The following is a 24,382-nucleotide window of genomic DNA, read 5'->3' as shown; positions in this document are numbered from 1 at the left end:
GTTACATGTGCCCAGGACCGAACTGTAAAAGTTGAAAATAAAAAAAAAAAAAAAAGTCCTGTATCATAGTTTCTGCAAAAGTTATTGAAACCAGTTTTAATCAACTATCTCGCATGAGTGAAATACATGAAATACCTAATGCTGCTGGAAATAGCAGGCTGGCTCACATTCATTTCCTATACATAAGGAATTTGATTAGAAAGAATGATTTCTAATTGAAGCTTTGTGTCTGGTTGTAATTCTTCTTTCAATACTGTCAAGGCAATTAAATCAGCTAAAGATAATCTTTAACATTCACCTGATGCAGTTAATTAAGTGGTGAAAAACAAAACATTGATGAAATGAATCAAATGCTATGCTGCAGGTAGCAAAGTTTAAATCTGAAACAAGAATTCTCATTCAGTCCTTGCTTTGCTATTTAAGATATTTTACTTTAAAGAAATACAGCTTTCTTAACCTCGCTTCACCCATTAAAATATTTCGTAACGGCATGTATTATCCGCAGACTAAAGTGAACCTTGATTCAAGCAACACCTAATAACTCATCAGCATAATTGAAAACAAAATGCTTCCCTGCATCCTTCCTCCGCCTGTCCCAGCCTTTTTCCCAACACACGAGGATAAGTAACGTTTCAGCCCAACAGAGAGTGGATGTAAGCGCAACAAACGAAAAGAAAAAGAACGCCACTGCAGATCCTGGTTCAGCATACAAGTGTTACGAGTTCCAGCAAAGCGTGCGGGAAGGCATAACAATATCCACGCACGTGTGGGTTCAAATCCACAGCCCCACACACGCAGCTACGCTGGTAGCGTTCTCAGTTTCGCGTCTTCCTCTCCGCTCTTTCCATTAATTTCACATTACAGCTTCCGATCAACTCCACGCTTTAACGTCGCAATCCAAGGGCACTGGAACAAGAGCCAGAAAACGCTGCTGATTCAAAATCAGCAAATACTGGCTTTGTATCCCTAAGGAAGCAGTCCCAATTTTTGTCAGGTATAAGATAAATATAAATATTAAAAAAAGGAGATTGTTTATGAATTGAACTACAATGTGGTAAAATAGAAAATTCATATTATTGGCAGTCCATAATGAAAATTACTCTGCGTTTCACATCTGTGCCTTATCTTTTGCCATAACAGCAAAGAGGCCAGAATCTGTCGTGAATGACTGCTATTTTTTTTTTTTCCATTGACACCTTAGAGTTCCTTAACACCTTAGAGTTCCTTAACAAAAAAAGAAGCCCGGAAAGCGAACGCCACATACCTGATCACTTATCTGACATGCAACAAGGTTGTGCTGATTGTAGCATCCAGCAAACTTGATATATTTGAGCCAGTTTCCTACATCTGGTTGACTGGCATCTATGCAGAACTTCACATTGCAAAACTCATCCAAGATCTAAAAGGAAGAATATGAAAGAGTAAATCTTTCTGTCGCTGTCTGGACGTACTAATGAAAAGGCAAACCACAGGTTTCCAGAGAAACAAACGGGTAATAATAATATAGGCATCTTTATTCTGAAACTCGCTTCTCTGGTGAGATTTTTATTTTTAAGGAACGGTCAGAATACACACATAACAATAAAAGGACGATAAAAGTACTAAAAATATCCTGACAAAGGTTTTACATGTAATCAAAATGTTGTCTAATTGCTAAGAAACCCTGTGTCAATTTAAGAGGGATCTGATTTTTTTTGGTATTCACCAGTGACTATGTACACTTAAAATTATTATTTTAATCAAATACAATTCTGTCAGGGAATAGAACAAAAATTATTGAAAGAAGTGGTGTTGGCTTCATTCGAGGTTGGTGTTTTGTTTTGGGATTTACGTTGTTTGCAGCGCCCATTTAGTCTTTTCGTATCTGTTGCTCCGAACCAAACTTTATTCTGTAGGCAGAGTTATTTATCTTGTTTTAATATTACGCTTCCCGAACAGCCCTTCTGCGCAACACGTAAATCCCTCCCCTGAACTGAAGCAAATAATAGAACTCCCTATGCCAAACTAAAGAAAATAAATGAAAAACAATGTAAACACTCACGCAAAGCGTGGCAGCAGTCAATACACACCGATAAACGGTTCCAATCACGCAGACAACCAACAAATATAATGAGACTGCTTGCGGACAAGCTAACGAGGATGCTCTATTCCAGTATTATGACAAATTACTCATCATTACGTACAACCGACCATCATTATTTATTCGCAAGCTTTACCACCGGCCTATCCTAAACTTTCCACCGCACCCCAGTCGGCTCCCTGCTCCGTTTGTAACTTCTCCGGCTCGGCACCGGGCAGCAGAGGGCCCGGTTTGACGAGAAAAGGGGAAAACCCAAACCCCGCAAACCCCGTAGGCCGAGTCCGGGGGGGGGGGGGGGGGCTGTGGCACCCCGCAGGGCCGGGCTCGCCGGGCCGGTGAAGCCCCGCCGAAGCTCCCTCCCGAGGGCTCACCGGGCGTTAATTATAATGACCGGAGCCCTCGCGAGGGCACTGCCCGCCTTGCACACCTCCCCCCCCCCGCCAGGATCGGGCCCCTCCGGAGGGGGGGGGGGGGGGGGGGGGGGGGGGTGTTGGGGGGGGTGCGATCGCGTGCCGGCCGGCCCGCCGCCGCCGAGCATCGCACTGGGACAGCCGGGCTTCTCCGCCCCCCCCCCCCGCCCCCCCCCCATATCCCGACCGGAGCCGGGAGCTCCCGCGGCCGCGCAAGGTGAGCTCCATCCCCCGCGGGCGCGCACGCTGCCCCGCCGGTTAGTCTTTTGGAAAGGGGGGAGGGGGGGCATTTCATTTTCCTTTTCAAATAAAACCCTGCCCCAAGAACGAGGAGGGGGTGGGGTGCTCGCCCCCCATCCCCCGGGACGGCGGGGCAGGGTCTGCCCGGGGGCCGGCGGGCACCGACGGGGCAGGGCGGCCGCGTCCCGCGGGGCCGTGGGCAGCGCTGGCGCCGCGCTCGCCGCTCTTACCTTGTGTCGCCGGGAGCCTGCGTGGGCAGGGTCGGGGGGGGGATTGTGGGTGTTGGGGGGGGGGAGAGGGAAAAAATCTCCTTCAGGCGGCTGGAAGCAACATCTCGGCGTCAAAGGCGAGCGGAGGCCGCGGCCGTCGGGGTCCGGGGCTGCGCGGTGCGCTGCAGCATGGGTCGGGGGGCGGCGGGGGCCGGGGAGGGGGCTGCCGGCCCCGGGGGTGGCTCAGCGGCGGCAAGGCTCAGCGGGTTTGTGCCGGCCGGCCATCACCTTCCTCCCCTTGCGGCCCCTCCTGCTCTTATCGGCTGGCTTGGCGTGCGCGTGTGTGTGCGAGGAAAGTTATCGGGAGAAGGAAAGGGGGGGGGGGGAATAAAAAAGAAAAGAAAGAAAAAAAAATACCAAAACCAACCCAAAAACCGCAAAACCCTCTTTAAGGGGGAAGAAAAAAAAAAAAGAAAAAAAAAAGAAAAACAACAAAAACCCCACCGCGCACCGCTCAACAAAACAAAACTTCTTTCACTTCTCCGCCGGGGATGGGAGAAAAGTGTGCGTGTGCGTGGGCGGGCGGCTCTCCCCCTCCCCACCCCCGCAGCCTGCCCGCAGCGCTCCTGCCCCGCCGCACCCCCGGGCAGCGCCCGGCCCGGCCCTGCCCCCCCACCCCTCCCCGCCCACCCCGTCGGGCCCAGCCACCCCGCCGCTCCCCTTTTCGGGCACTGTCGCTTTAAAACGGGGCAGCCCCGGCCTCGCCGCCGGCCCCCCCCCCCCCCCCCCCCCCCCCGGTCCCGGGCGGCGGCGGCGCTCCCGACGCGCTTAAAGCGACAGCGGCCCCGCGGCCGGGGGTCACCGCCGGGTCGCGGAGGAGCGGGCCCCCCCCCGCTCCATTCCCCCCCGCATCCCCGGGCGCTGCCCCGGGCCCTCGCCGCTCCCCTCCCGTATTTATCCACCGGCCGGCCCCGGCCCCGCCGCTCGCCCCCAGCTCCCGGAGCCGCGCCGCGATCGCCCCGACGGCTGCTCCCCGGCTCCTTGTCCTCCTCCGCGCCGCCGCGGTGGTTATTGATAATAATTTCTCATTAAATGCTACTTCTTTTTTGGGGTTTTGCTTTTTTTTTTTTTTGGAGCTAATTTCCCGACGACCCCGTTCGGTGCCGCGGAACCGCAGCCCCGTTCGCCGCCGCTTCCGAAAAGATTTATTTATTATTATTATTTTTTTTCCCCCCCTACGCCTTTATTTATTCGGTAACAAATCCCGTGAATGGAGCCGGCGGGAGGCTGGGCTCTGCCCGCTCCTCTCCGCTCCCGCCGACCCCGGGGCTCTCCCGGCTGCGCCAACGGCCCCGCACCCGCGACGCGGGGCCGCAAACCGGCACCGGCCGGGCGCGGCGCGCGTCTGTGCGTGCACCTCGGGGAAGGGGGCGAGGGAAAAAGGGGGGGGGGGAGAAAAAAAAAAAAGAAGAGGGGCTGAACTACATCTTTTATTGCGCGATCCAGAAGTGCCACCCACTTTTTTTTCCCCAAGTACATATTTCTCAGACTAAAAGTCGATTTTTCTCTCCCGGGGGGCCGGGGAAGGAGGGCAGGGGGAGGGCGAGCAGCCGGGTGACAAGAGATGATGATTAATTCGTCTCAGCGGCCTGTTATCTGTGACATTGAACTGTTATTTCAGATAATAGCTATTGTCCGAGCCGGGGAGGGGAGAGGGAAAGCGGGGGAAGAAAGAAAAAACCCCAAACCCGCACGCAGTGGTGGTAGGTAAGACGGGTGGAGGAAAAAAAAGAGAAAAAAAATAAAATCTTTTGTCAATAACCTCAAAAAACCTGGCGGGAGATTCCCGTAACGCCCGGGCCTGAGAACCGCGCCGGAGTCCTGCCCCCCCCGCTCCCCCATCCCCGGGGCTTTTTTTTTCCTCTTATTTTTTTTCTCTCTCTCTCTCTTTTTTTTTTTTTTTTAATTTAGCCATAAATTGGACCGGCTCGAGCTATGAGCTGTTCTATTTTCTTCCTGTCAGGATGAGGGATTTGTTTTATGATGCATTGTGTATTAAATACAAGTAATCTGGGAAACTGATTGCTCGAGCCCGTAGGCCTGATCAGAGGCCCCGATAGCAGCCGGACCAACCCCCCCCCAGCCCCCGGGCTCCGCCACAAAAGGCGGAAACGCCGGCGGATAAACAAAAGGGCCTCCCGGTACCGGCGGAGCGGGGCCGGCCCGCACCGGGCCTCCGTCGCCGCCGGGGAGCCGCCCGCCGCCGCTAGGTGGCGCTGGCCGCCGGGACACGGGCCGGGAGCGGGGCCGGCGCGGGGCCGCCGCTGCCCCCTTCGGGGGACACACCCCCCCCCCCCCCGGTAATTCCCCGGCACGGCCCGAGGAGAAGGAGGAAGGCACTTGCCCCCGAGCCGCAGGGCTTCGCGGCCGGAGGCGCTGGGGACCGAGCCCGGCCTCGCCTCACCGCCGGTCGTGAGGGGACACAGCCACGCATTTTGTTTCTTTCGAGGAAGAATCTTTCAAAGACCCCCCCAGCCTTTCCCCTCTCCCCTTGGACTGTTCGGCAGGGGCTTCGGGAGGCCCCCGGGTTTCCACAGGGGTCCCTTTCGCCGTTGTTTATTTAAAAGAAGTCGCTCCATTAGTGGAGGCAGCAAGGAGCTGGTACTCGGAGTCTGCTAGCAATTCCCACCAGGCTGTAAGCCGATGCCTCCTGTAAGCCTTTAACTTCGCGGCCGTCCCAGAAGTAAAAGTTCTCCTAATGGAGACCCTATGGGCATCGCGCATTCCAGCACATCATTAAAGCAGAGCAAAGCAGCCTGGCCAGAGCCAGATGAAACAGCTGCACTGTCCGCTCGCAGTGGGCTTCCCTCGGCCGAACGCTGCCGGGGACGGCGGCGAAAAAAGCAGACAAGTCGCTGGCCGTGTTTTAAAACCCCGCGAATGTTCGTATTAGGCTTAATATTATCCTTACGTTTATAGAGCAAGCCACTCCATAACCGCATTTTTAAGTGGGCTTTAATGCTATATTTCTCAAGGTGGCTAAACACAACACTGAGCATCCTGACTAACACCGCGGGGTTTGAAATACTGGGCGAGCGTATCCAGTGGGAAGAAAGGAAAAGCGAAGCAAAACAAACACGCAGAAAACAACAGCCCTGCAGCGTATCCAAACCCGGGACAACAGCCCCAAGCAGGAAAGGCGACGCAATTTCTGCGGGTTAATTCCTCCCGCCCCGCGTTGCAGACTTTAAAAGAAAAAAACACAAAATACCGAGCAAACCCACAAGTGTTGCTGCTTATTTCGGGGGGAAGAGCCGCACCTCTCCCAGCCCTCGCGTGAAGGAGCGGTGGTGGTGATGGCGGTGGGCATCGAGGTGCTGCTGCGGCCCCCCGTGCCGGTGCCCCGTCCCGGCCACCCTTCCTGCCCTCACACGCTGCCGGGCTCGTCCCTCCCGGCCAAAAGGCAGTTTTCGAGCGAGGGAGAGGAGGAGGAAATTAAAGGTAAAAAAATGTAAATAAAAAATTTCCCTTGGTCTGGAAATGGGCCCAACTGAAAGCATGTTAATCTCCACCTCAGTAATTTGGTTCTTCTGGAGAAGACAGAAGCCCTGCTGCTGTGCCCTGCACTTCATAAATCACATCTTTATGTGGACAAGGTCAGGGCACCTAACAGCTCAGACATGGGCCTTTGCAGTGGCTCGGAGGGCTCCGGCATGTTTATTCTCTCGCACAGATCTCCGAGGAGCAGTCCAGCACGCTTCTAATTACTTTTGATTATTTTCATTTGCTCGGGTCAGGCTGGCTTTGCCGGCGCTGCTGGAGGGTGGGTTTCCTCCCCCCGGCCCGGCGGTGGGACGCAGGGGGATCAGCGCTCTGCCGCAGCCGGCACCCCCTTCCCCAGGGCGGTGGGGGCTCCGGGGACCCCCGGGGCTCACCCCGCCTGAGGAGGGGGTCCCATTTCGGCAACTGTGGGGTGTGAAGCCCAAAGCCTCCGGCTGCAGCAAGGGGCATTTACCGGTCTGAAACGCGGAGTATGCAGGAAAGACACACATCCCCTGCCGCAAATACCAACTGCCATTGGGAAAAAAAAAATAAACACCACCATATCCTTGCAAAAAAATGAGAGCGGTGCATGTGCAGGTGATAAAAAAGCGGAAGGACCTCTGCGACTCCTGCGGGGCCGGGACTGTGAGCACACGCAGCCCCCGGCTGGGCGCAGAGGCAGGGGCTGGGTCCGCTCTCCTCCCACTGCTGCGTGGACCCCCCCCGGCACGGTGCTTTTTTGGGGGATAAAAACACATGTGCAGGGAATGCAGGGTGCCCACGCGGGGCAGATGCGTGGCGGGCATGCTGGCGTGGGGCTGCCGCACTGGTGGGGCCCAGGTGTGGGTGAAGCCATCCCCGTGGTCCCACGGGTGCTGCTGCACCTTGCACCCACTCTTACGGTCTGGAGCAGCCACGAAGCTGCTGCTGGCAGGAGCCATCCACCCACCTAAACACCAAGCAGAAAGGCTCCATTTTTTCTCTCCTATTAAAATCTACGCCACAAAATAGCACATTCCCTCTTTACCCCAATATGGACTTGGCAGCACAATCCTGTTTTGTCATCTCTGTTATCCTGGTGTGAGCGGGGTCCCAGCAGACCCACTGCCCTCGTGTTCTGTCCCGCTCTCACATGTGCGAACCCTCTGGTCTTCTGAGCGCCAGGGCGGGCAACGCTGCGTCCGGGCACCGCGTGTGCCGGCGGCTCCGTCACATCCCACCGTGAGGGTCTCCCTGCACGAGTGGGTGCCGTCGCGGCTGACGGATGAGGGGAAGCTTCCTGAGCAGGGGCTGCCCAGTGGGAAGGAGTTTTCTGGCAGGCACCAAGGCACGCTGCCGGGGTTCGAGCCTGAATCTTTTTGGACCTCGGGCGTTAGTGCATACCAGGACAAGGGAAATCACAGCAGTTTTACCTTCTCCATCACTGAAACATAGAATCACCAAGGTTGGAAAAGACCTCTAAGATCATCAAGTCAACTGTCGAGTAAGGAAGATGTAAAGATGGGTCAGTGGCTAGCGTTCAGCTGCCTGGGTAAATTTGCTCCTGCCCTGGGGGGGAAGGCTTGGAAACTGTGTGGAAACTGCCCTTCCTCACGGCAGGAAGAGGTGTTGTAACACCGTATCACAAACCACCCGTGGCCCTTGCACCCAGCCCCAAAACGTGATGCTGAGGGATGCCATGCTGCTTGTCCACCCCCCACTGAGAGCACCCTCCTTGCAATGGGAAAAAATCTCCTCGTTTTCCTCCTCCAAGTCTTCCCCCGGGTTTCCCTGCCAAGGCGCGTGCTCTGGCGCTGGATGCTGAGGAGCGTTGCCGTTTTCCCTCGTAGTGTTCATTACTTGCATTACAGAAGAGTCTGGAAGCCTCCAAATCCAGCCCAGGCCCTTCTCACGCTCAGGGTTACTGCACCCGCAGGGCGAGACAGTCCCCGCCGGGCGAGTTTGGCACGCGTGCGTGCTAAGATAAAAGTCGGGGGAGAAACCCACATTAGCTAGCTCGTTTTAACACCTACTAGAGACAGGGCAATTTAAGGCAGCGGCTGATTGATGTGGGCACTGGCCTCCTGTCCACCCAGAAGCTGTGTGCTTTCCTGTACTTTACCTTCCTCGTGTTTTGAAAGAAAGCCAACATTCTGGAGAATCTGGGAAACTCCACTGGTGATGCCCTTATTCTGCATCTCTCCCCGTGTGCTGGGCAGCCTGGAAGGGCTCTTTGCTCTCTTAACCACCCAAAGAGTAAAACACCTTGACCACGACCCTCTAAAACCTACCAACATGGCCAAAAAATGTCTGATTTGGGTTTTTTTTAGCACTCTCTCATTCATCCTTGCTAAAATACAGCTGAGGAAATCTAATACCAGGTTTGTGCCTTCTCCTGCTCACCACGATTCGCTCATCCAGAGAAGGAGCAGTGGGATCTCACAGACAGGGGCTGTACGTGGCGTGGCCGGGGCTTCCCACCTGATGTAACCACCGCTTCTCTGCCTGGAAACACAACTTTTTTTGCAGAAGCTGCTCTAAACATGGAAGAACTCTGAAAAACACTCTCTGAGAAGGCGTACCTAGGCGATAGAAAGCACAGTAACAGGATTTTGCAGACTGCCTTTGTATGTACAGGCATAAGAACTCAGCAGGGATCCATTAACTTTTTGCTTTTTCCAAATGTTTAATTTTCAAGCCTTATTCGCCAAATAGTCTGAGGGCTTGCTTTGGAAGCCCTTTTCCAGCCCCAGAGCCCATCATGGCGTCTGGAAAAGCCATGCAGGAAGGGTGGGTGGCAGCAAGCCCTGGGGCACCGTTCAAGTCTCGGCACTATCCAGAGTCTGACAACAGAATTTGCAAGGTGAAAGATGGAAAAGAAAATACCATAGCAGTGAAAATACCAGGCTGAAAGGGATTGGAAGAGTTAAACAACAGAACTTTACACTGCGAGAATCAATGTGATGCATAACAGGTAATTCTATTTTAATAATCAATTTTAGGAGTGACTGGCTATTTTCAAAGCATTCCTGTTGTAGCCAAAGTTTTAACTAGGCATACAAGAGTGGACATAAACACCTGCGGACTTTATAAGCGTAAGAAGCAATTTATCACCCAATAAAAAGCCAAACACTCATTTTAAAATTTTCAGGTTCACATTTGCTGTTTTAAACGTACATGTGTGGATGGTTCTAGGGGAGGTTCAGCGGAGGCGGGTGCACATCCTACATGCAGAAACACACGTGCGGACGGCCGTCATAACCAGCTCCCGCAGCGGGGAAGAAAAACCTGCCTGAAAGCATCGGAGTCACAGTTTCATCCTACCTACGCTTCATATCAAACCCGTTGCAATCATTGACTGGAGTTGTCTAAAACCTGAACTAAACAGGCATGAAGTCAGCTGGCATAGGAAACTACTGCAATTCAATTTTCAGATAAACCTCAAAACCTGATGAACTAACATTGTCCCAGCTGAATTAACTCATCATCCCTGGGAAGAGAAGGTTGCGGAGGAAAGCGAGGGCTCGAACAGCGACAATGAATCCTCCTCCTATTGCAAGGCGCTTGCGGATGAATGGAAAGATACCCTGCTAAAGGCAGGCTAAAGATCCGCACCGTCTCTGAAACGTCGCAGCCGTGCCAAGCCTTGACAGTAGCATTAGATATTATTCACAGGTGGGTAGGAGAGGGAAAATTCTTTGTTAAGGGCTTGCTAGGAAACTATAAATAGGTTAAAATCCCCATCACCAGTCTGAGTCATGCTTGGTAGATAAGTCCGAGAACTGAAATTCAGGAATGCTGATTTATTCAGCCAGCAGAGGAACGTGCAAGGTTGATCCTGATCCTGTGCTCGGGCAATCTGCCCGGCATGTAGCCGGGAAGCATTTGGACCACCGGTGCCACGGGAGCGGGTCAGGTTCCCCACCATCGGTGGGCAGAGCTGTTCACGTGCACCCACCCTCGGCAGGGAAACCGGGGTCCTGAGCAGTAAATGCTTAACTAGCCCTGGGCGGGCATTTGAAGTGCTTCTCCATGTAAATTAGTCACACATGGGGAAAAGTGCCCGATTAATTTTGAAAAATCTTACTCCGAGAGCTACCTGGTTTGCACCAGAGAGATTTTGCATAGCAAGGAGATTTTGCTCACTGGGAAAATCTCAGGGGGAGCTAAATATATTTGATGCAGGTGTCAAAATAAACCTGTCCTATAACCAAAAAAATGTGTCTTGATCACAATGGCTTATTAATGAAAGATCTGTGAACATCAGCATATCCTTGTGGCAGATTTCTTTCATAAATGAGTTGAACATTTTCCAATTTCAAGAAAGTGCTGCTACCTATAAACCTGGAAATTAAGGGCTTTTTCCCCTAAGACTCAGATCCCTCAGGGCACTTGTGTTCTGGCATGCATCCCTTATTTGCTGAAGAAATTTCAAACTTGGTAATTTAGCACCATACTGATAAAACAAAAGGGAAAAAAAAAGGCAGTTGGGTATGTGTGCGAGTGAAGGAGGAGGGACGAAAGCACTACTGCTTCAGGCATTTTTTTTCCTGTGGCTTTTTTATCCACAAGTCATGTTGCGGATTTTGTGTGAGATTCATAGAGAAAACATTCCCGAGATACAATATATAAGACGCATATCAATCCATAAACGGAGTTTTGCGGATGCAAAATGACCTGCAGAATTTGAAAGAAGATGGAGACTCTATTATAACCATTTTTCCGTATAACTTATTTAAACCTACGATGTTGGGCTAAATTTGCCAGTAACAGAATTATGAGTATTAGTATTACTAGCATTACAGCAGCACCTAGAGGCCCCAGTTGAAACCAGGATCCTTTGTGGGTAGAAAAATAATAAACACGAGTCTCTGCCCTGAAAAGCTTACAGTTGGCGTGGATGGGAGAAGAAGTGTGCTGGATGGGAAGATTGTAATTTTGTTTTGACAGATGGAATATGGAGATTTGGTCATGGAGAAAATCGGTGGCAGGCTGGGAAGGAACCTCATGCAATATTTTCCCATAACTTTCATTCACCAAGAAGTTGCTTTTTACTTCTTTCCTTTGAGGGAAATGAACAGAAACTCCCGTCTGCCCGCTGGTGTTCATGGCTTCTCGTGGATAAATAGGGGGAGTCTGCTTGGTCTCTGCCAGTTTAAACAGCTCTGCGTGCTTTAATATGGCTCATCTGTAGCAGAAATTGTACTTTATCGCCCTTTTTTAGCTAGAAAAATATTTTAGCTTTGGAAACGAACAGTTGATGCTTTGGAACAGAGCTTTAAACATCAGCAAGTTGTGCTGATTGGTACCACAAAGGAAAGCTCCTCCTATAGACACATTTGTGGGGCAGATACAGAAAACTCCTGCCTTGGAGTTTTGCGGGAGAAATGTGAAACGGAGTGCCTGATGTCAAGCCTTGTTGCTGGGAGTCACCTGGCAATCGTGCAAGCGCAGAGCAGAAGACGGATCGCAACTCCGACCAGGCAGAGCCAGGGAGGAGCTGCCCTGACCGCAGCGCTGGCCGCTGCTGCACCCCACAGAGTGATGGCGAACAGCAGCAGGGCGCGGGCATGTGCTCAAGAGAGGCTGCAATTTTTTGGGTCCCTAGAAGCCAAATGAAGGCAATGTGTGAAGAATAGATATCTTTCCGCCAGGAAGGAGATCAGAGACTGCACGATCCGTATTGCTGAGAATCCAGTATAGCGAATATGGCCCATAAGATCATTTCTTTCCTTTTACCAGACTCTTCCCTGTGCGCCCTTCAGGCCAGATCCTCACAGGGGGCAAAGCAGGAGACTCGCTGAGCTTAAGGGAGCTATCGTGGGATGTATCGACCGAGGAAGGAGGTCATCTCTGTTGGCTTTTCAAGGAGTTATAGTGAGATCAGTGCCTGGGAAGGTGATCACACATTCACTAGAGAAGCACTGGCAGCTCAAAATGCTGAAGACAGCACTGATACAAGACAGCTGGCTACCTTGGATATAAACTGGTGGCCGAAAGTGTTGATCCAGCCCAGACATTTTCACCCAAAATTACTGTGCAGTCCTGGGATCAGACAGGGTGCTCAGCCCAGAACCAGGCTGCCTGAGGGCTGTGGAAGGAGGCACTGCTCCATCTCCAGACAAAAGCCTGTCCTAGATCCCCCCCTCAGCCTTCAGCTCCAGGACCATGAGGCTGGGTCGCAGTGCTGGTACGTGGCATGCTGGAGCACATCAGGGCTGCAGCCCTTGGGCGAGGTCTGGACCAAACCAAAAAGTGGTGCCTCTTCAAACCTGCAAGGATCTCAGGATAGGCCAGATATTTGTGCATCCCATCATTTTAATGTACTATCACATCTAGAAATAAACTGAAGATAGATGCTCTCCTGCCAGGCTCTTTGAACAGAAGCTCAAGCCAGTCATGTGTTGCACGAAGGAAATCTGTCAGCTCGGGCGATAAAGTACGAATATGTTGTAATATGAATGACCACAATTTTCCCTAGTGCTTGTGGCGTATTTAACAGTGCTATAAAAGATGAAAGTGGAAGTTGTGAGTTCTCATTAGCACTTCAGAATTACATAGTTCTTATTTAACTAAGTTAATTCATTAATTTAGGCTCAAACTGAAAACAGTGGGGTTTATATCGAGGTTGTTGTGGACCAGGAAATACTCCTACAAAACGAAGAAACTGAGTTGGCTTGAATGATTTGTAAAATGTGAGGGTTTCATTCAAAAATATCATTTATATGCCCAGAAATCTACTCAGCACATCTAATCCGGGAAAGGAAACTGAACATTATCAATCCATGAATAAAGATAGGAAGTCATTCGACAGCAGTTTGGGACTATGCTTGCCCATGTATGGCAAATGACTAGTCTGAAGCCTTTTTACACATCTATTAGGTCTGTATTTACCCTGGGTTTAGCAGGTAAAATGTGGGGACAAAGAACATCGTGATAATCTCAAAGAAAGGAATAATAATGACAGCTACTTGTCACATTGAGAGTTGGGCACATCCTTCCTCCTTAACACACCTACTGATGGGAAGCAGGAAGGAAAGTCCACATCAGATGCAAAGACTGACCAGAAACTCCAAAACTCCAGTAAATCCTTGCTCCTTTTGACAACGTACAACTCCACCAATTTAAGGAGTACAAAAAGAATGAGATAGAAATTGGATATGTATAAATGGCATGTAACAAAGACTTTGTTGTCCTGATTTCCAACCAGCCACATGAAGGCTCTGGTGACCATGGATGATGTTGTTCCAGGTGATTCATAGCAACTCCAGTCAGTAGCCAAGTGGCCATCAGACACGTCCGAAGTGCGGTGACCTTGGCTTGCAGGAGCGAGGCCAGTAGTAAAAGCAAATAGAAGTTAAAATGAAAGGTGTATATTTTTAGAAGAGCTTGCAGTGTTTGGACTCCAGCTTTTGATGGCTTGAGTGTATTTTGCAAGCCAAGAATCTGTTCTTAGGTTTTGGTTTGTTGATTAAATATACTTGTAACCAAGAACTTCAAGCAGGAAAAAATTTAAAAGAGACTTCAGCTAAGATATTATCGGCTTCAGCTGCAGCACTGAGCAACTAAAATGTAATAGCTCTTCAGATCTCAAGTTATTTCTACTGACTGCCGTATAATCAGCGTGTTAAATTTGGGCAGCTCTTCAGGCACAGTTATTTGTGTGATATATACAGATCAATACCTATTGATTTTATAATTTTGATTCATCTCTATGCAGTGATTCAGTTTCACATCATCTTATTTATCAAGCTCTTCTCCATACCTTTCCTTCCAAGCTTCTTGGTACTTCCAGGCAACTTCAGCAGGTCCCACCACAACCACCCCCTTTGGCCCCTGCACACGTGTTTCAGCAGGCACGTGCTCAGTCGCGTCCCAAGGAGATTTGTGTGCAAAGAGCTGCCGCAAGATACCCAGGATTGTTAAGACATGGGGATAAAACTCATAAACCTCCTTTACTAATGCCATGACCCCACTGTTCCGGCTGGATTCGGAGCACCCCCCCCAGCTTTCCAAGGAGGCTTTGCAGCCCACACACCCGGCCATGCCTTCAAACTTCCCTCTGTGCTGGCTTACAAGGATACGGAGTGGACAAAATTTCCCACTGAATATTGAAATTTCTTCTGTTTCAGCCCAGGAGCTGTTGGAACCCGTGCTGGCACCCAAAGACCTCCCCCGCCGCAGCTGCTCCCGCACGCCGCAGCAGCAGGAGCAGAGTAGCTGGCACGAAAAGCCCGACGGTGACTGATTAACAGCGACCTGCTTGACATATGAGAGGAAACCAATGCCATTGCTACTGCTGGCAAGTGCATCGGGGAAATCCTGTTAACTTCACTGGATTGTATATACGCAAATGATAGTGGATTAGCACGCATTAGCGAGGCCGTCGTTCCCACTGAGCTCACACCAGTTTGCATCAGAATAAACTGTGGCTGGACGCGCGAGAGATGCCCCAGATAGACTAAATCATGATTTAGCAATACAGTTCTGCTGAAAGCTCCAGCCAGACGGGACAAACCCGGTCCCTACCGCCGTGCCTGCCGTTAGCAGGCTGCATTCCTGCCGACAGCCCTTACGCAGCACTGCTGTGGCCCGCGGGGACAGGATGTGGGGCAAAAGTGGTTAAAAACCATCAGCCGAAATTCATGTGATGGATGAATTTAAGGCAAACAGGAAAACTTCTTTATGTTGAAAATGCCCAACAGAAAGAAAACTGAACTGAACTCTGTCCCAATGCAATGATTTCAAACTGTTTTTGCGGAAGGTGCTGAAGGGAGCTAGGATGTACTGCATCCGTGAAATGGAAGTTATTAGGGTGAATGCCTTCTGGAAGCCAAAAAACAAAGGGTTGCTGAACACTAATCAACATTTCAGGGGGCTCACACACTAAAGTAAGATAGAAAGCATGGGCTAATTACAACGTAAAGCCTACCACCATGCAAAAATTAATGACTTCATAAATAGCTTTAGATATCATGTTAAAAGCACCTTTAGGAACAAAAAGATGCTATCCTAAAAACAAGAGATCTAAGAGCTGTTATTACACATTCATTACATTTTTTGAGCTGTCTCATTTACTTTTTGAAGTTCTGTATACATGATACAGCAAGGCAAAACATTTTATGTACCGTAAGAAATTTGAAACAAAGTTTAATGTTCAGAAGATAAAGTTATTGAAACTACATGTCGGTGGCTTTTTTATTTCTCTATTTTATGACCTTTCAAGAACTTAGAGTTAACAGAAACAAGAGGGAAAAATAAGCAACCAAATGTTCCTGCTTGCTTTTTCTACACTGCTGATCCGTACCCAAGGCAGAAATCGTAATAAAAAATATCTTCTTTCAACATCTAAATAGGAGCTGCTGAAACACCCATGGCACAAGTAGTTGCAGGATGGAAAGCATTTGTTCTTCTTGCTGTGATCAACAGTCATATGTGATTTCCCGATTTTTCTCTCTGAACATACAGAAGCCCAGCATGTCTTCACAACTGTTTGGAACAGTTTTTCTGCTCCTTCTGCTTTTTCTAAAACCCAAACTAGCTACAACTGTGACTTCCAAGAACTATTTCTACAAGTATCAAGCACTTCAGGTTTTCTCTCCTTCCAAATATCCTTGGTCTCTTCATTACAGACCTCTCAATGACATCGATAGCAATAATTTCTGAATATATTGGGCAGTGACCCTCCACAAGCTTTCACCCTGCAGGATGCCAAAATGCTCGTGATGTAACTGCTACGGGGCATTGATGCTATAGTATGCATGTGCACCACACACACAAAATCCACTTTCCAGCCTGAATACCCACTTCAAATTCAAACAGGAGCTATGCACTGATTCGTGTTGGGAAGAGGAAAAAGCAGCATATGAAGAGTTTCTGATTTCCCTTAGAAAGTGAAGGCAGCTACAAAAAAAATGGAGTCAATGTGATGGGAGATGGATGCGAATTTTAGAGCATGGTGTAGTTTGCTAATATATTGGCCTAATGAAGAAAAAATTGACATCTGAGTGGCATAAGCTACACTGAAGCTAGAATCTTGCCAAATTTACATTAGATGGAAACAGATGCTTAGTTTAAACTGTCACATCGCTACTGCAAAAACCTTTTGCAGTTGTACATCTGTGCTGCTGGTGAATAGAAGGTCTGGTAGAAAGTAAGCAATTATTTCTGCTGATTTCAGGAAGAAGATGCAAGAAATGGCAAGAATATAAGCAATGTTTTATAAGATACAAAATATCTCAAATGAGTAATCATAGAACTTTTAAAAATCCTACGAAGTTCTATAGTCAAAAGGACTATATTCAAAGATATTTTGAACTTTTCTCAATGTGTTTTTATGATGTCTGTAGTTACTCTCAACTGACAGATTTTTTCTTCTTTAAAACAGAAGTTTCAATGGGAATTCTACTACAATCCTGCAGATTTAATATCTGTAATTCAGAGGCAAGTTTAAACAAATCTGAAGGGATTTTAGGTGATAGAGTATGTACCTGTAACCCAAGTTCATGTGGCCAAATCCATTCCTGGTACAGCTTCACAGATCACTTCAATGCTTTTTTACTCAGGAAGAATTTGCACTTCGATGGATTTATTCCTGGCATGAATTTCAGTGCCAGAATAAAAAATCAGATACAGCTACTTAGAGTGACACCCTTGACTAAAATAAAATGTATGGAGAAAAAAGATAGGTGAGCAGCTGTGGGGTAGCCTGGTGGTGTTTTGAAGGGTGATATCCATGGAGAATAAATCTATGTCATCTCCTTAGCTAATACTACGACTTGCTACACTGTGGTAAAGTGTACAATAAGCTGGGAGGTGCCTATAGCAGGGCAGCAAGACACAGATCTCCTCCCCTATGTTTGCAGCGAAGGGTGTGATGGCAAAAGCAGCGATCAGAAAGCACGCTTCTTCAGGAGCTAATCCATGGCCCTCAGTAAGCTTCTACTCATTTCGTTGCAAAAATATTCCAAATATTTCACAACATTAAACTTTGCATGGAGCTCGTGTCCTTTGTAGCTGAACAGGCAAACAGCTTGGGGATGGAGCAGGGAGCCAGCGAAGTGAGGAGTACCACCTCCACCTGGGAGCTTGCTGCCTATGCAGCATAGTCCGTTATTACATTAGCATTTCAGGTGACTGTTCAGTCAACATCCAAGACTTTCAGAAAGATCTTTAATGACCCACCAGCCCTCTGAAATTTCCCAAATCTGAAAGAACACCTCCATACACGTAAGAGTTACGCAGGTTCTACACCGACCCGGGCAAAGTGTCACCTCCTGAATCGCAAGGGATGCTTCCAATAACATCAATATTTTCCTGGGAGGTCTCCCAGCCAAAGCCTGCCTTGGCCCGGCCCCGCCTGGAAGATCTTCTAGGGCTGTAGCACAAGGTGGTATGGCTGGAGACCAAGTCAAGGCATTATTTTATTTTGTTTTGGTTAGCAGAGTTGATATTTGGTCAAAGGCTCCTAGCTGTGAAATGAGGAGGAGCTGCCAATTTCTAAGCTAAATGTTGTACATTCATATCCTGCTACCACTAACTCCATTATATTAGTCAGGAATGAACTTAGAAGGTTCAGAAATAAGGTTTGGATAAACATCCCCAAATTTTGGATGCTTATCTGAGCCTGACCCAAACCCCCTGAGTATGCAGAACTGAGCTGGAAATCTGGCAAGAATGTTAATTTCTACACTTTTCATTTCTCTCATGAAGGTTATATTTGCAGTTTAAGAAATTTCCTTTAATTGGAATTAGCATAATACATTATTTCCCTGTGGTGGGAACAGCTTTTCTGTAGTTCCTTTGCCTAGTTGGATGTTGTCCAAGGAAGTACAAAAGGGGATGAAAGTGAACACAAAAATCCAAAGTAAATAAGCAAACCAAACTCTTTAAACCCCACAAATGTGTAGATTCTGCTTAAGACTTCCCCCAAAATAAATGCCTTGGTCCAATCCTAAAATGATGCCCTTTGGTTTTAATGGTGCCTCTGTATGAATGCCAGCCATACCCTTTCCAAGTACATTTGGTAACAATTAATGCTTTGGGGCATTTTGTGCCCCTTCCTTTCTGGGGTATATCACTGCTTCAGATAGCATCTTGCCTCATTTCATTAATTATCTACACCTACAAAAATACTGTGCCCAGGTATGTCAGATCTTTGGGGAGCTTTGGGTTTCAAGCAGTGGGTACTTGACCCTCCAAAATTTAAGGGCTATGAGATGCCAACTCCATTCATATATAAATTCTGTGACATTTGCTGTAAGAATTAAGTATTTAAGCAACCAACGTAGCCTTCAGGTGAGGGGAACTTTACACCTGGGTTGCACGTGGGAGGCCCAACCTGCTGCCAACAAGACCCAGCCGATGCCAGTGTAAATCCAGCCGCGAGACCTGACCTTGCCGCAGACCTCAGATTCAGCTGGGGTGAAGACCATCAAGGAAAAACCTTGCAATTGCCCAAGGTGATATTCTTTTCAAATTAGCCTCTCTGCAAATCAGCTGGTGGTACGAGGTGCATTCGGAAGGACATATGTGACCTTCTCAAATCCATTCCAGACACAGGGCTGAGGAGGTTCTTGTAGCACCCGGCTGCTCGCCCTTCCTCCTACCTTTCTTCTCAAGCACTCCCAGCTCCCAAGTAGCAAAGTAAATACAGCATCACTCTGCGCCTACGTGTGCAGGTATAAGCACAGCACACGCCTATATCTACGCACATCCATGAACCTGAACGTGTGCTCATGCTTAATAATGAGTCAAATAAACAAAAATGAGCATTGACAGAAATGCCTGTTACCCATCGCTCCCAGGGAAGACAAGCAAAGCCAAGTGCTATTCCATAAACAGTACACTCAGTACTCAAAACTAATCCCTTGCCTTCTCGGATCCAGAACGTCGCACCTACACCGCCAGCTCGGGCACTGAAACAGAGGACCAGCCTGGTGTTTCCCAGCTCCTTATCAGGGGGGAGATCTGGGCAAGCTGCCGGGCAGCGGCAGAGGGCTGTGCCGCTCCTCCCTGCCAGCCGGGACGGGGCCGTGCTGCCTGCAGCTTGGGAAAGCAGAAAATGTCATCCAGCCCGAACACAAAGGGCAAGATGGTATCTCACTGCTGGGGCGGTGAAGTCATCTACTAGGAAAAATATATTTAGCTGTTTCTGGGCAAAGTCCCCAGGAGGCTGCAGAGCTGGTCCAATACCGACATTGCCTTGTTCGCCTGCCCCAAAACAGCATGCGAGACCCTCGCGACCACGTCTGGAAAAGGCTCGGCACTAGGCTTGGCCCCCATGGGAGGGTGAACCCCCGGGAGCGCTGCGGGAAGGGGGGCTGACGCTGTTTGCGCAGCTGAGGACACGTCAGACACCACCAGCCAGCCCCTCCCTTCAAAACACAACAGATCTGGGAGAGGGCAGCCACAACCAGACCCTCTGCTCCCCTGTCAGACCCCTTGGCCAAGAAGCCACCGATGCGGGGCAGCTAGCGATACCTGCTGTTTGGTTTGGGGCAGGGAGTGCCTGGGGGACTGCAGGGGACAGCATGGTCCCCTGAGCCACTGCAGCAGCAGACCACCACACCGGTATATATTGTACTTCAATTAATCAACAGAGCTATTTAAACCTAATTGAGCCCAATTATTTTCTATGTGCAAAAGGAAAGGCTGCGCTCAGGGAAGAGGGAGGGAGTGGGGAGTGGGCAGACCCCACCACGGGGGCCTGGGGATCACCCCTGGGATGGGAGTGCTGTGCGGTCCTATGCTCATGGCATTCCCTGCGACCTCCTCTAGGTCCGCTTCGCCCTCCCACGTTTTTTACTTATACACTGTCATATACTGGGACAGTGGGTTTTTGCTGGCTTCCTGTTTAGTAAACAATTTCTCCAAAGAAGTACTCTAACAATAGTTTAAACTTTAGAGTGAAATCTGCTTCTCTGAAGCCTCCCAGATTGGGGTGTGGGATTGGTTTTGCTGTTGGCTGTGCCATTTCACTGCAGTCAGTGGAGCAATGCTGATGTAAACCCAGCGTGGCCATGGTCATCAACTCCACGTGGAGTTGGCGTCCCATTCTCTAGGAGCCCAGCCTTAGAAACGTGAACTGCCATAATTAAATTTTTCTTTGGGTTGAAGCATCTTTTCAGAGCACTACTCAAGAGAAAACCAGCCAATTAATTGAAAATTGTACTTTTATGGATACTCCACATTTTGGTGTAAAGTTGGAAGAACAGGATACAAAGCACAAGTTCATCTGCAGGGCTCAGCTGAGCACTCATTGCTACTGGAGGACCCACTGCCTATGCACTGGAGGACTTGGTTCCTTGAGGTCAGTAGGAGCTCTTTCATCGCTTCAGGAAAGGGAATTCTGTGACATACATTTTTTCTCCATAAAGTAGTGTCACAGGGACAAACCCACTAATGGATGTGAAATAGAGTGAGAGATACCTGTAAGAGGATTTGTAGTACAAAGGTTGTGTTTTGATGCTAAACTCCCAAGGGGAGATGAGCTGGTGTGTGGAATTTAAGAGAGGGGAAAAACGAAGGGCATTTCAGAAGAATGAAATATAAAATTGTTTTTGAACTTTGGTAAGTTTTCAGTCTGAGATACCTTTACCCAAAATTGAAGGCAGCCAGCAATGAGAAGACTTCTCAAGGAGCAATGGCTTTAAACTAAGAGAGTGTAGATTTAGACTAGATATAGGGAAAAAATTTTTTACAATGAGGGTGGTGAAACATGGGAACGTATTGCCCAGAGAGGTAGTGGAGGCCCCATCCCTGGAAACATTCAAGGTGAGTTTGGATGGGGCTCTGAGCAACCTGATCCAGCTGAAGATATCCCTGCTCACTGTGAGGGTGTTGGGCTAGATGGCATTTAAAGGTCCCTTCCAACCAAAAGCATTCTATGATTCTATTCTATGAATAAACTAAGGTATGTGTCTAGTAAATCTCTGGAAATAGAGGAGGTACCGCTAGCATATCAGAGATGTCAGAGTTTGACTGAAGAAGACCACCAGGATCATACAGAGAGATCATGTGTCAAGTCACCAGAAATCAATGCCCAAAGTGCAGAGCAGAGGCATAAAATATTCCCATCAGGAAATTCTGACCCCATTGAGGGCAACAGAAGAATCCTGATTGCCTTTAGACAGCGAGGGCAACAAATCAAGTGTTTGTTCAGCAGTCAGAGAAGGAACATTGGTGGTGTACAGCCCACAGTGCTTTGTGATAAACACATTATAAAACAGATATTTGCACAGAACTCCTTTTGCTCACAATGGGAAAATCACAGGGCAAGGTGGGGTTTTTATATGCCACAGAAGAGCACAAGCTGGAGGATGGCAGCGATTCTGCTCTCCTGGCTCAGCATCTTGAACTTTGCTGTCTCTTCTCTCAAGTTACTGTAATGTTACAGTCGATCTCATCAGTTGGCTTTAGTCAATGTCACCCTATTTAATAGCGCTGTAAAGCAAACAACCCAGAAGAGTTTGTCACTGCAGCCATGTACTTTTATAAGGCACAAGTCCGAATAAATATGTAACCGTTCACACCCTTTCAGAGGTGCTGGAGCAGGAACACACTGAACCAGAAGAGCTGATTCATATCTAAAGCAGCATGGACTCCAAAGTAAGAGTGAAAATGTAGGTTAGATGGCTTGTGGGTGCTACAGAGAGTTGTTGCTCTGTCATTTTACACCTTAGAGTGCTGTGTGGGGTGGGTGAGCGCAGAGAGCAAGATGAGATAGAAAACAGCCACCTTGAACATGCAGACTGGAGACAGAGGACAGCCACAGCTTGTCCTGCCAGACTGAAAACACTCCTTAAAATCTTAATTTGCAATAGGAGTCAAGATGAAGGTTGTCTTTCACAAGCATCTCTCTGCTTTCCTGGTAGGACATGGAGCCCTTCAAAAACTACACGGTGGAGCACCAGCTCCACGTGCAACGCCTGAACGGCTACGCAGGACTGCACAGTTACTATTAATGCATGAGTGAACTCAGCTGGAAGGACCCACTGAATTTAGTTGTGGTAATCAAGAAAGTTACGCACCCACACTGACCACAGGGAAGTGTTGGCAAATGGCTTGAGATCCTGTCTTCTGGATTTCTCCTGTATAGGCTGGCAGAGCAGAGGGGATTACTTCGGGGCAGCCCTCTTGGACCCAGCAAGGTGAGTTTTAATAAACAAGCAAATGAACAGGCTGTCCGTGCAACTTTTGTTCATATACAGAAGTAACAGTATCAGCAAGTATGCTATGATTTACTTTGTGAAATGCACATGAGAAATAACAATTATGCATTGCACTATAAACCCTCATTTCCCAATGCTAAGCAGCAGACCGAAGCACCCACATGTTTAAAGGACTGTGTAAAGTCAAAATTCTAAAAAAAGAGATAATTTCAGTACGGAATTATTATAGTCACATTGCATGAGATTCACTCTGACGTACTCTAAATGATGTGTTAAATGATGATTTCCAACACAGCCTGTAGCAGAGAGTTTGTTTGGAGTGACATTTGTTGTGGCACCAGTGGCCGCTATGAAGATGAATTTATATATACACTTAGAGCACCTGCCTTGGAGGTGTTGCAGAGAAGTTCTGCATGAGCAGATGACAACAGAAATTTTGCAAGCAGTCACAAACTGATTTTATGCTCCAAAATAGCAATGAAAAGGTTGTCTGCAGCACTTTCTCCGCTGCTTTTGTGAACTCTATGGAGCCAAACTGTCAGCTCTTGTTATTAAATATTACATGGTGATTTCTTCAGCAAATAACTATGCTTTGGAAAACCGGCCCGCACTGCTGTGGTTGCTTGCAACTTAAGTCGTGCAGGTTCTGCAGAACTGCTTCTCTTTGCTACGTCACTGTCAATGGTGACATTTATAAATGGATATAACGTTTGAAATTGTATTCAGACCTATTTAAGCACCAACTTCTACTCAAACAAAGATCTGATACTCAGAGATTAGCAGAATACTGATAGAAAGATAACCTACGTGAAGGCTGAGTAACGAGCAGTGATGGATTTGCCCACTATTCCTACAGCTTTGTTAAGGCAGCCTTCCCAGTGAAGTCACTTTACCCTGCAAACATTTAGCTCCAGTTTTACAGCTGTGTGTTTTTATATGACAACAGAGTCCTCTTCAGTCCTGGAGACCGATGCCACCTCCCCCAAGGACAGTGGTCACAGTCAGAGCTCCTCTCCTGGGGAGATCCCTCTGTTGCTTTGCCACCAGGTCACAGGATTGGGAGCTTTGTTTTTTGCGTGGATGTGTTCTTCTCTGGGCCACTGTATGGAGTGTATAAAATTCTTATTCTCCCAGGTGAGAGAGGGTTTCCCTATCTGCAGTGCATTTCTTCCTTACCTGCAGACTCACCACCCTCTCGGGATGACCTGAGACCTGCTTGGGCTCTTTGAGAGGTCAGGGCAGGAGGAGCAGGGTGAGCTCTCCTGGCCTCTCCACAGGGCCAGCTCGCTGCTTATCTCAAGCCCTGGGTGGCTAGCTCAGGAAGCTAATTTAGCAGGATACTATCGACTTTTTTAATGTTTGGTTTTTGAGAGTTCCTCTGCCTGAGTTGGCTTCTTGCACGGTGGGACATGTGCCTGCACGAGGGTGAGCTGCACCCAGAGAGCAGGAGAGGAACACAGAAGCACCTCCCTTTATGGACCCATCCACGCACCCATCTCGTTTGCCCGTATCATCCAGCTGCCTGGCTCACTGCCTCCTTGTCTGGCTCTGAACGCCTGTCTAAGCCTGCTCACATGACGTTGGGACCCTGTGGTTCCAAACCTTGCTTGGCCTGGTGCAAACTGCCTTTGCAGGTGAGGGAGAGAAGAGATCGAGTCTCCCAACGGACATGGTCCTGGCATTGCCCCCTAACTGGATCAAACCTCTGCCAAAAGAGTAGCTCATCTCCTCCAACACTTTCCCTTCCCA

The 24,382-nt window shown here is 48.7% G+C and overlaps 1 protein-coding gene across 7 annotated transcripts in view; it reads right to left on the bottom strand.

Moving 5' to 3' along the window:
- The window catches only part of MECOM (MDS1 and EVI1 complex locus), a 348,374-nt gene that overhangs the window by 47,011 nt on the left and 276,981 nt on the right, over positions 1–24,382 (bottom strand). For 6 of the 7 annotated variants that reach the window (XM_075418356.1, XM_075418358.1, XM_075418361.1 and 3 more), the window contains exon 3: positions 1,265–1,399. In XM_075418356.1, coding sequence (XP_075274471.1) covers positions 1,265–1,399 — 135 coding nt within the window. Of the gene's footprint in view, positions 1–1,264; positions 1,400–2,960; positions 3,160–24,382 lie in introns of those variants that run through there. The other variant, XM_075418360.1, reaches the window with a different exon arrangement.

Source organism: Opisthocomus hoazin, chromosome 4 (genome assembly GCF_030867145.1).
Source record: "Opisthocomus hoazin isolate bOpiHoa1 chromosome 4, bOpiHoa1.hap1, whole genome shotgun sequence".
Classification (NCBI taxonomy): domain Eukaryota; kingdom Metazoa; phylum Chordata; class Aves; order Opisthocomiformes; family Opisthocomidae; genus Opisthocomus; species Opisthocomus hoazin.
The sequence above is the reverse complement of the archived record's forward strand: the minus strand, read 5'-3'. Positions and strand labels throughout refer to the sequence as shown.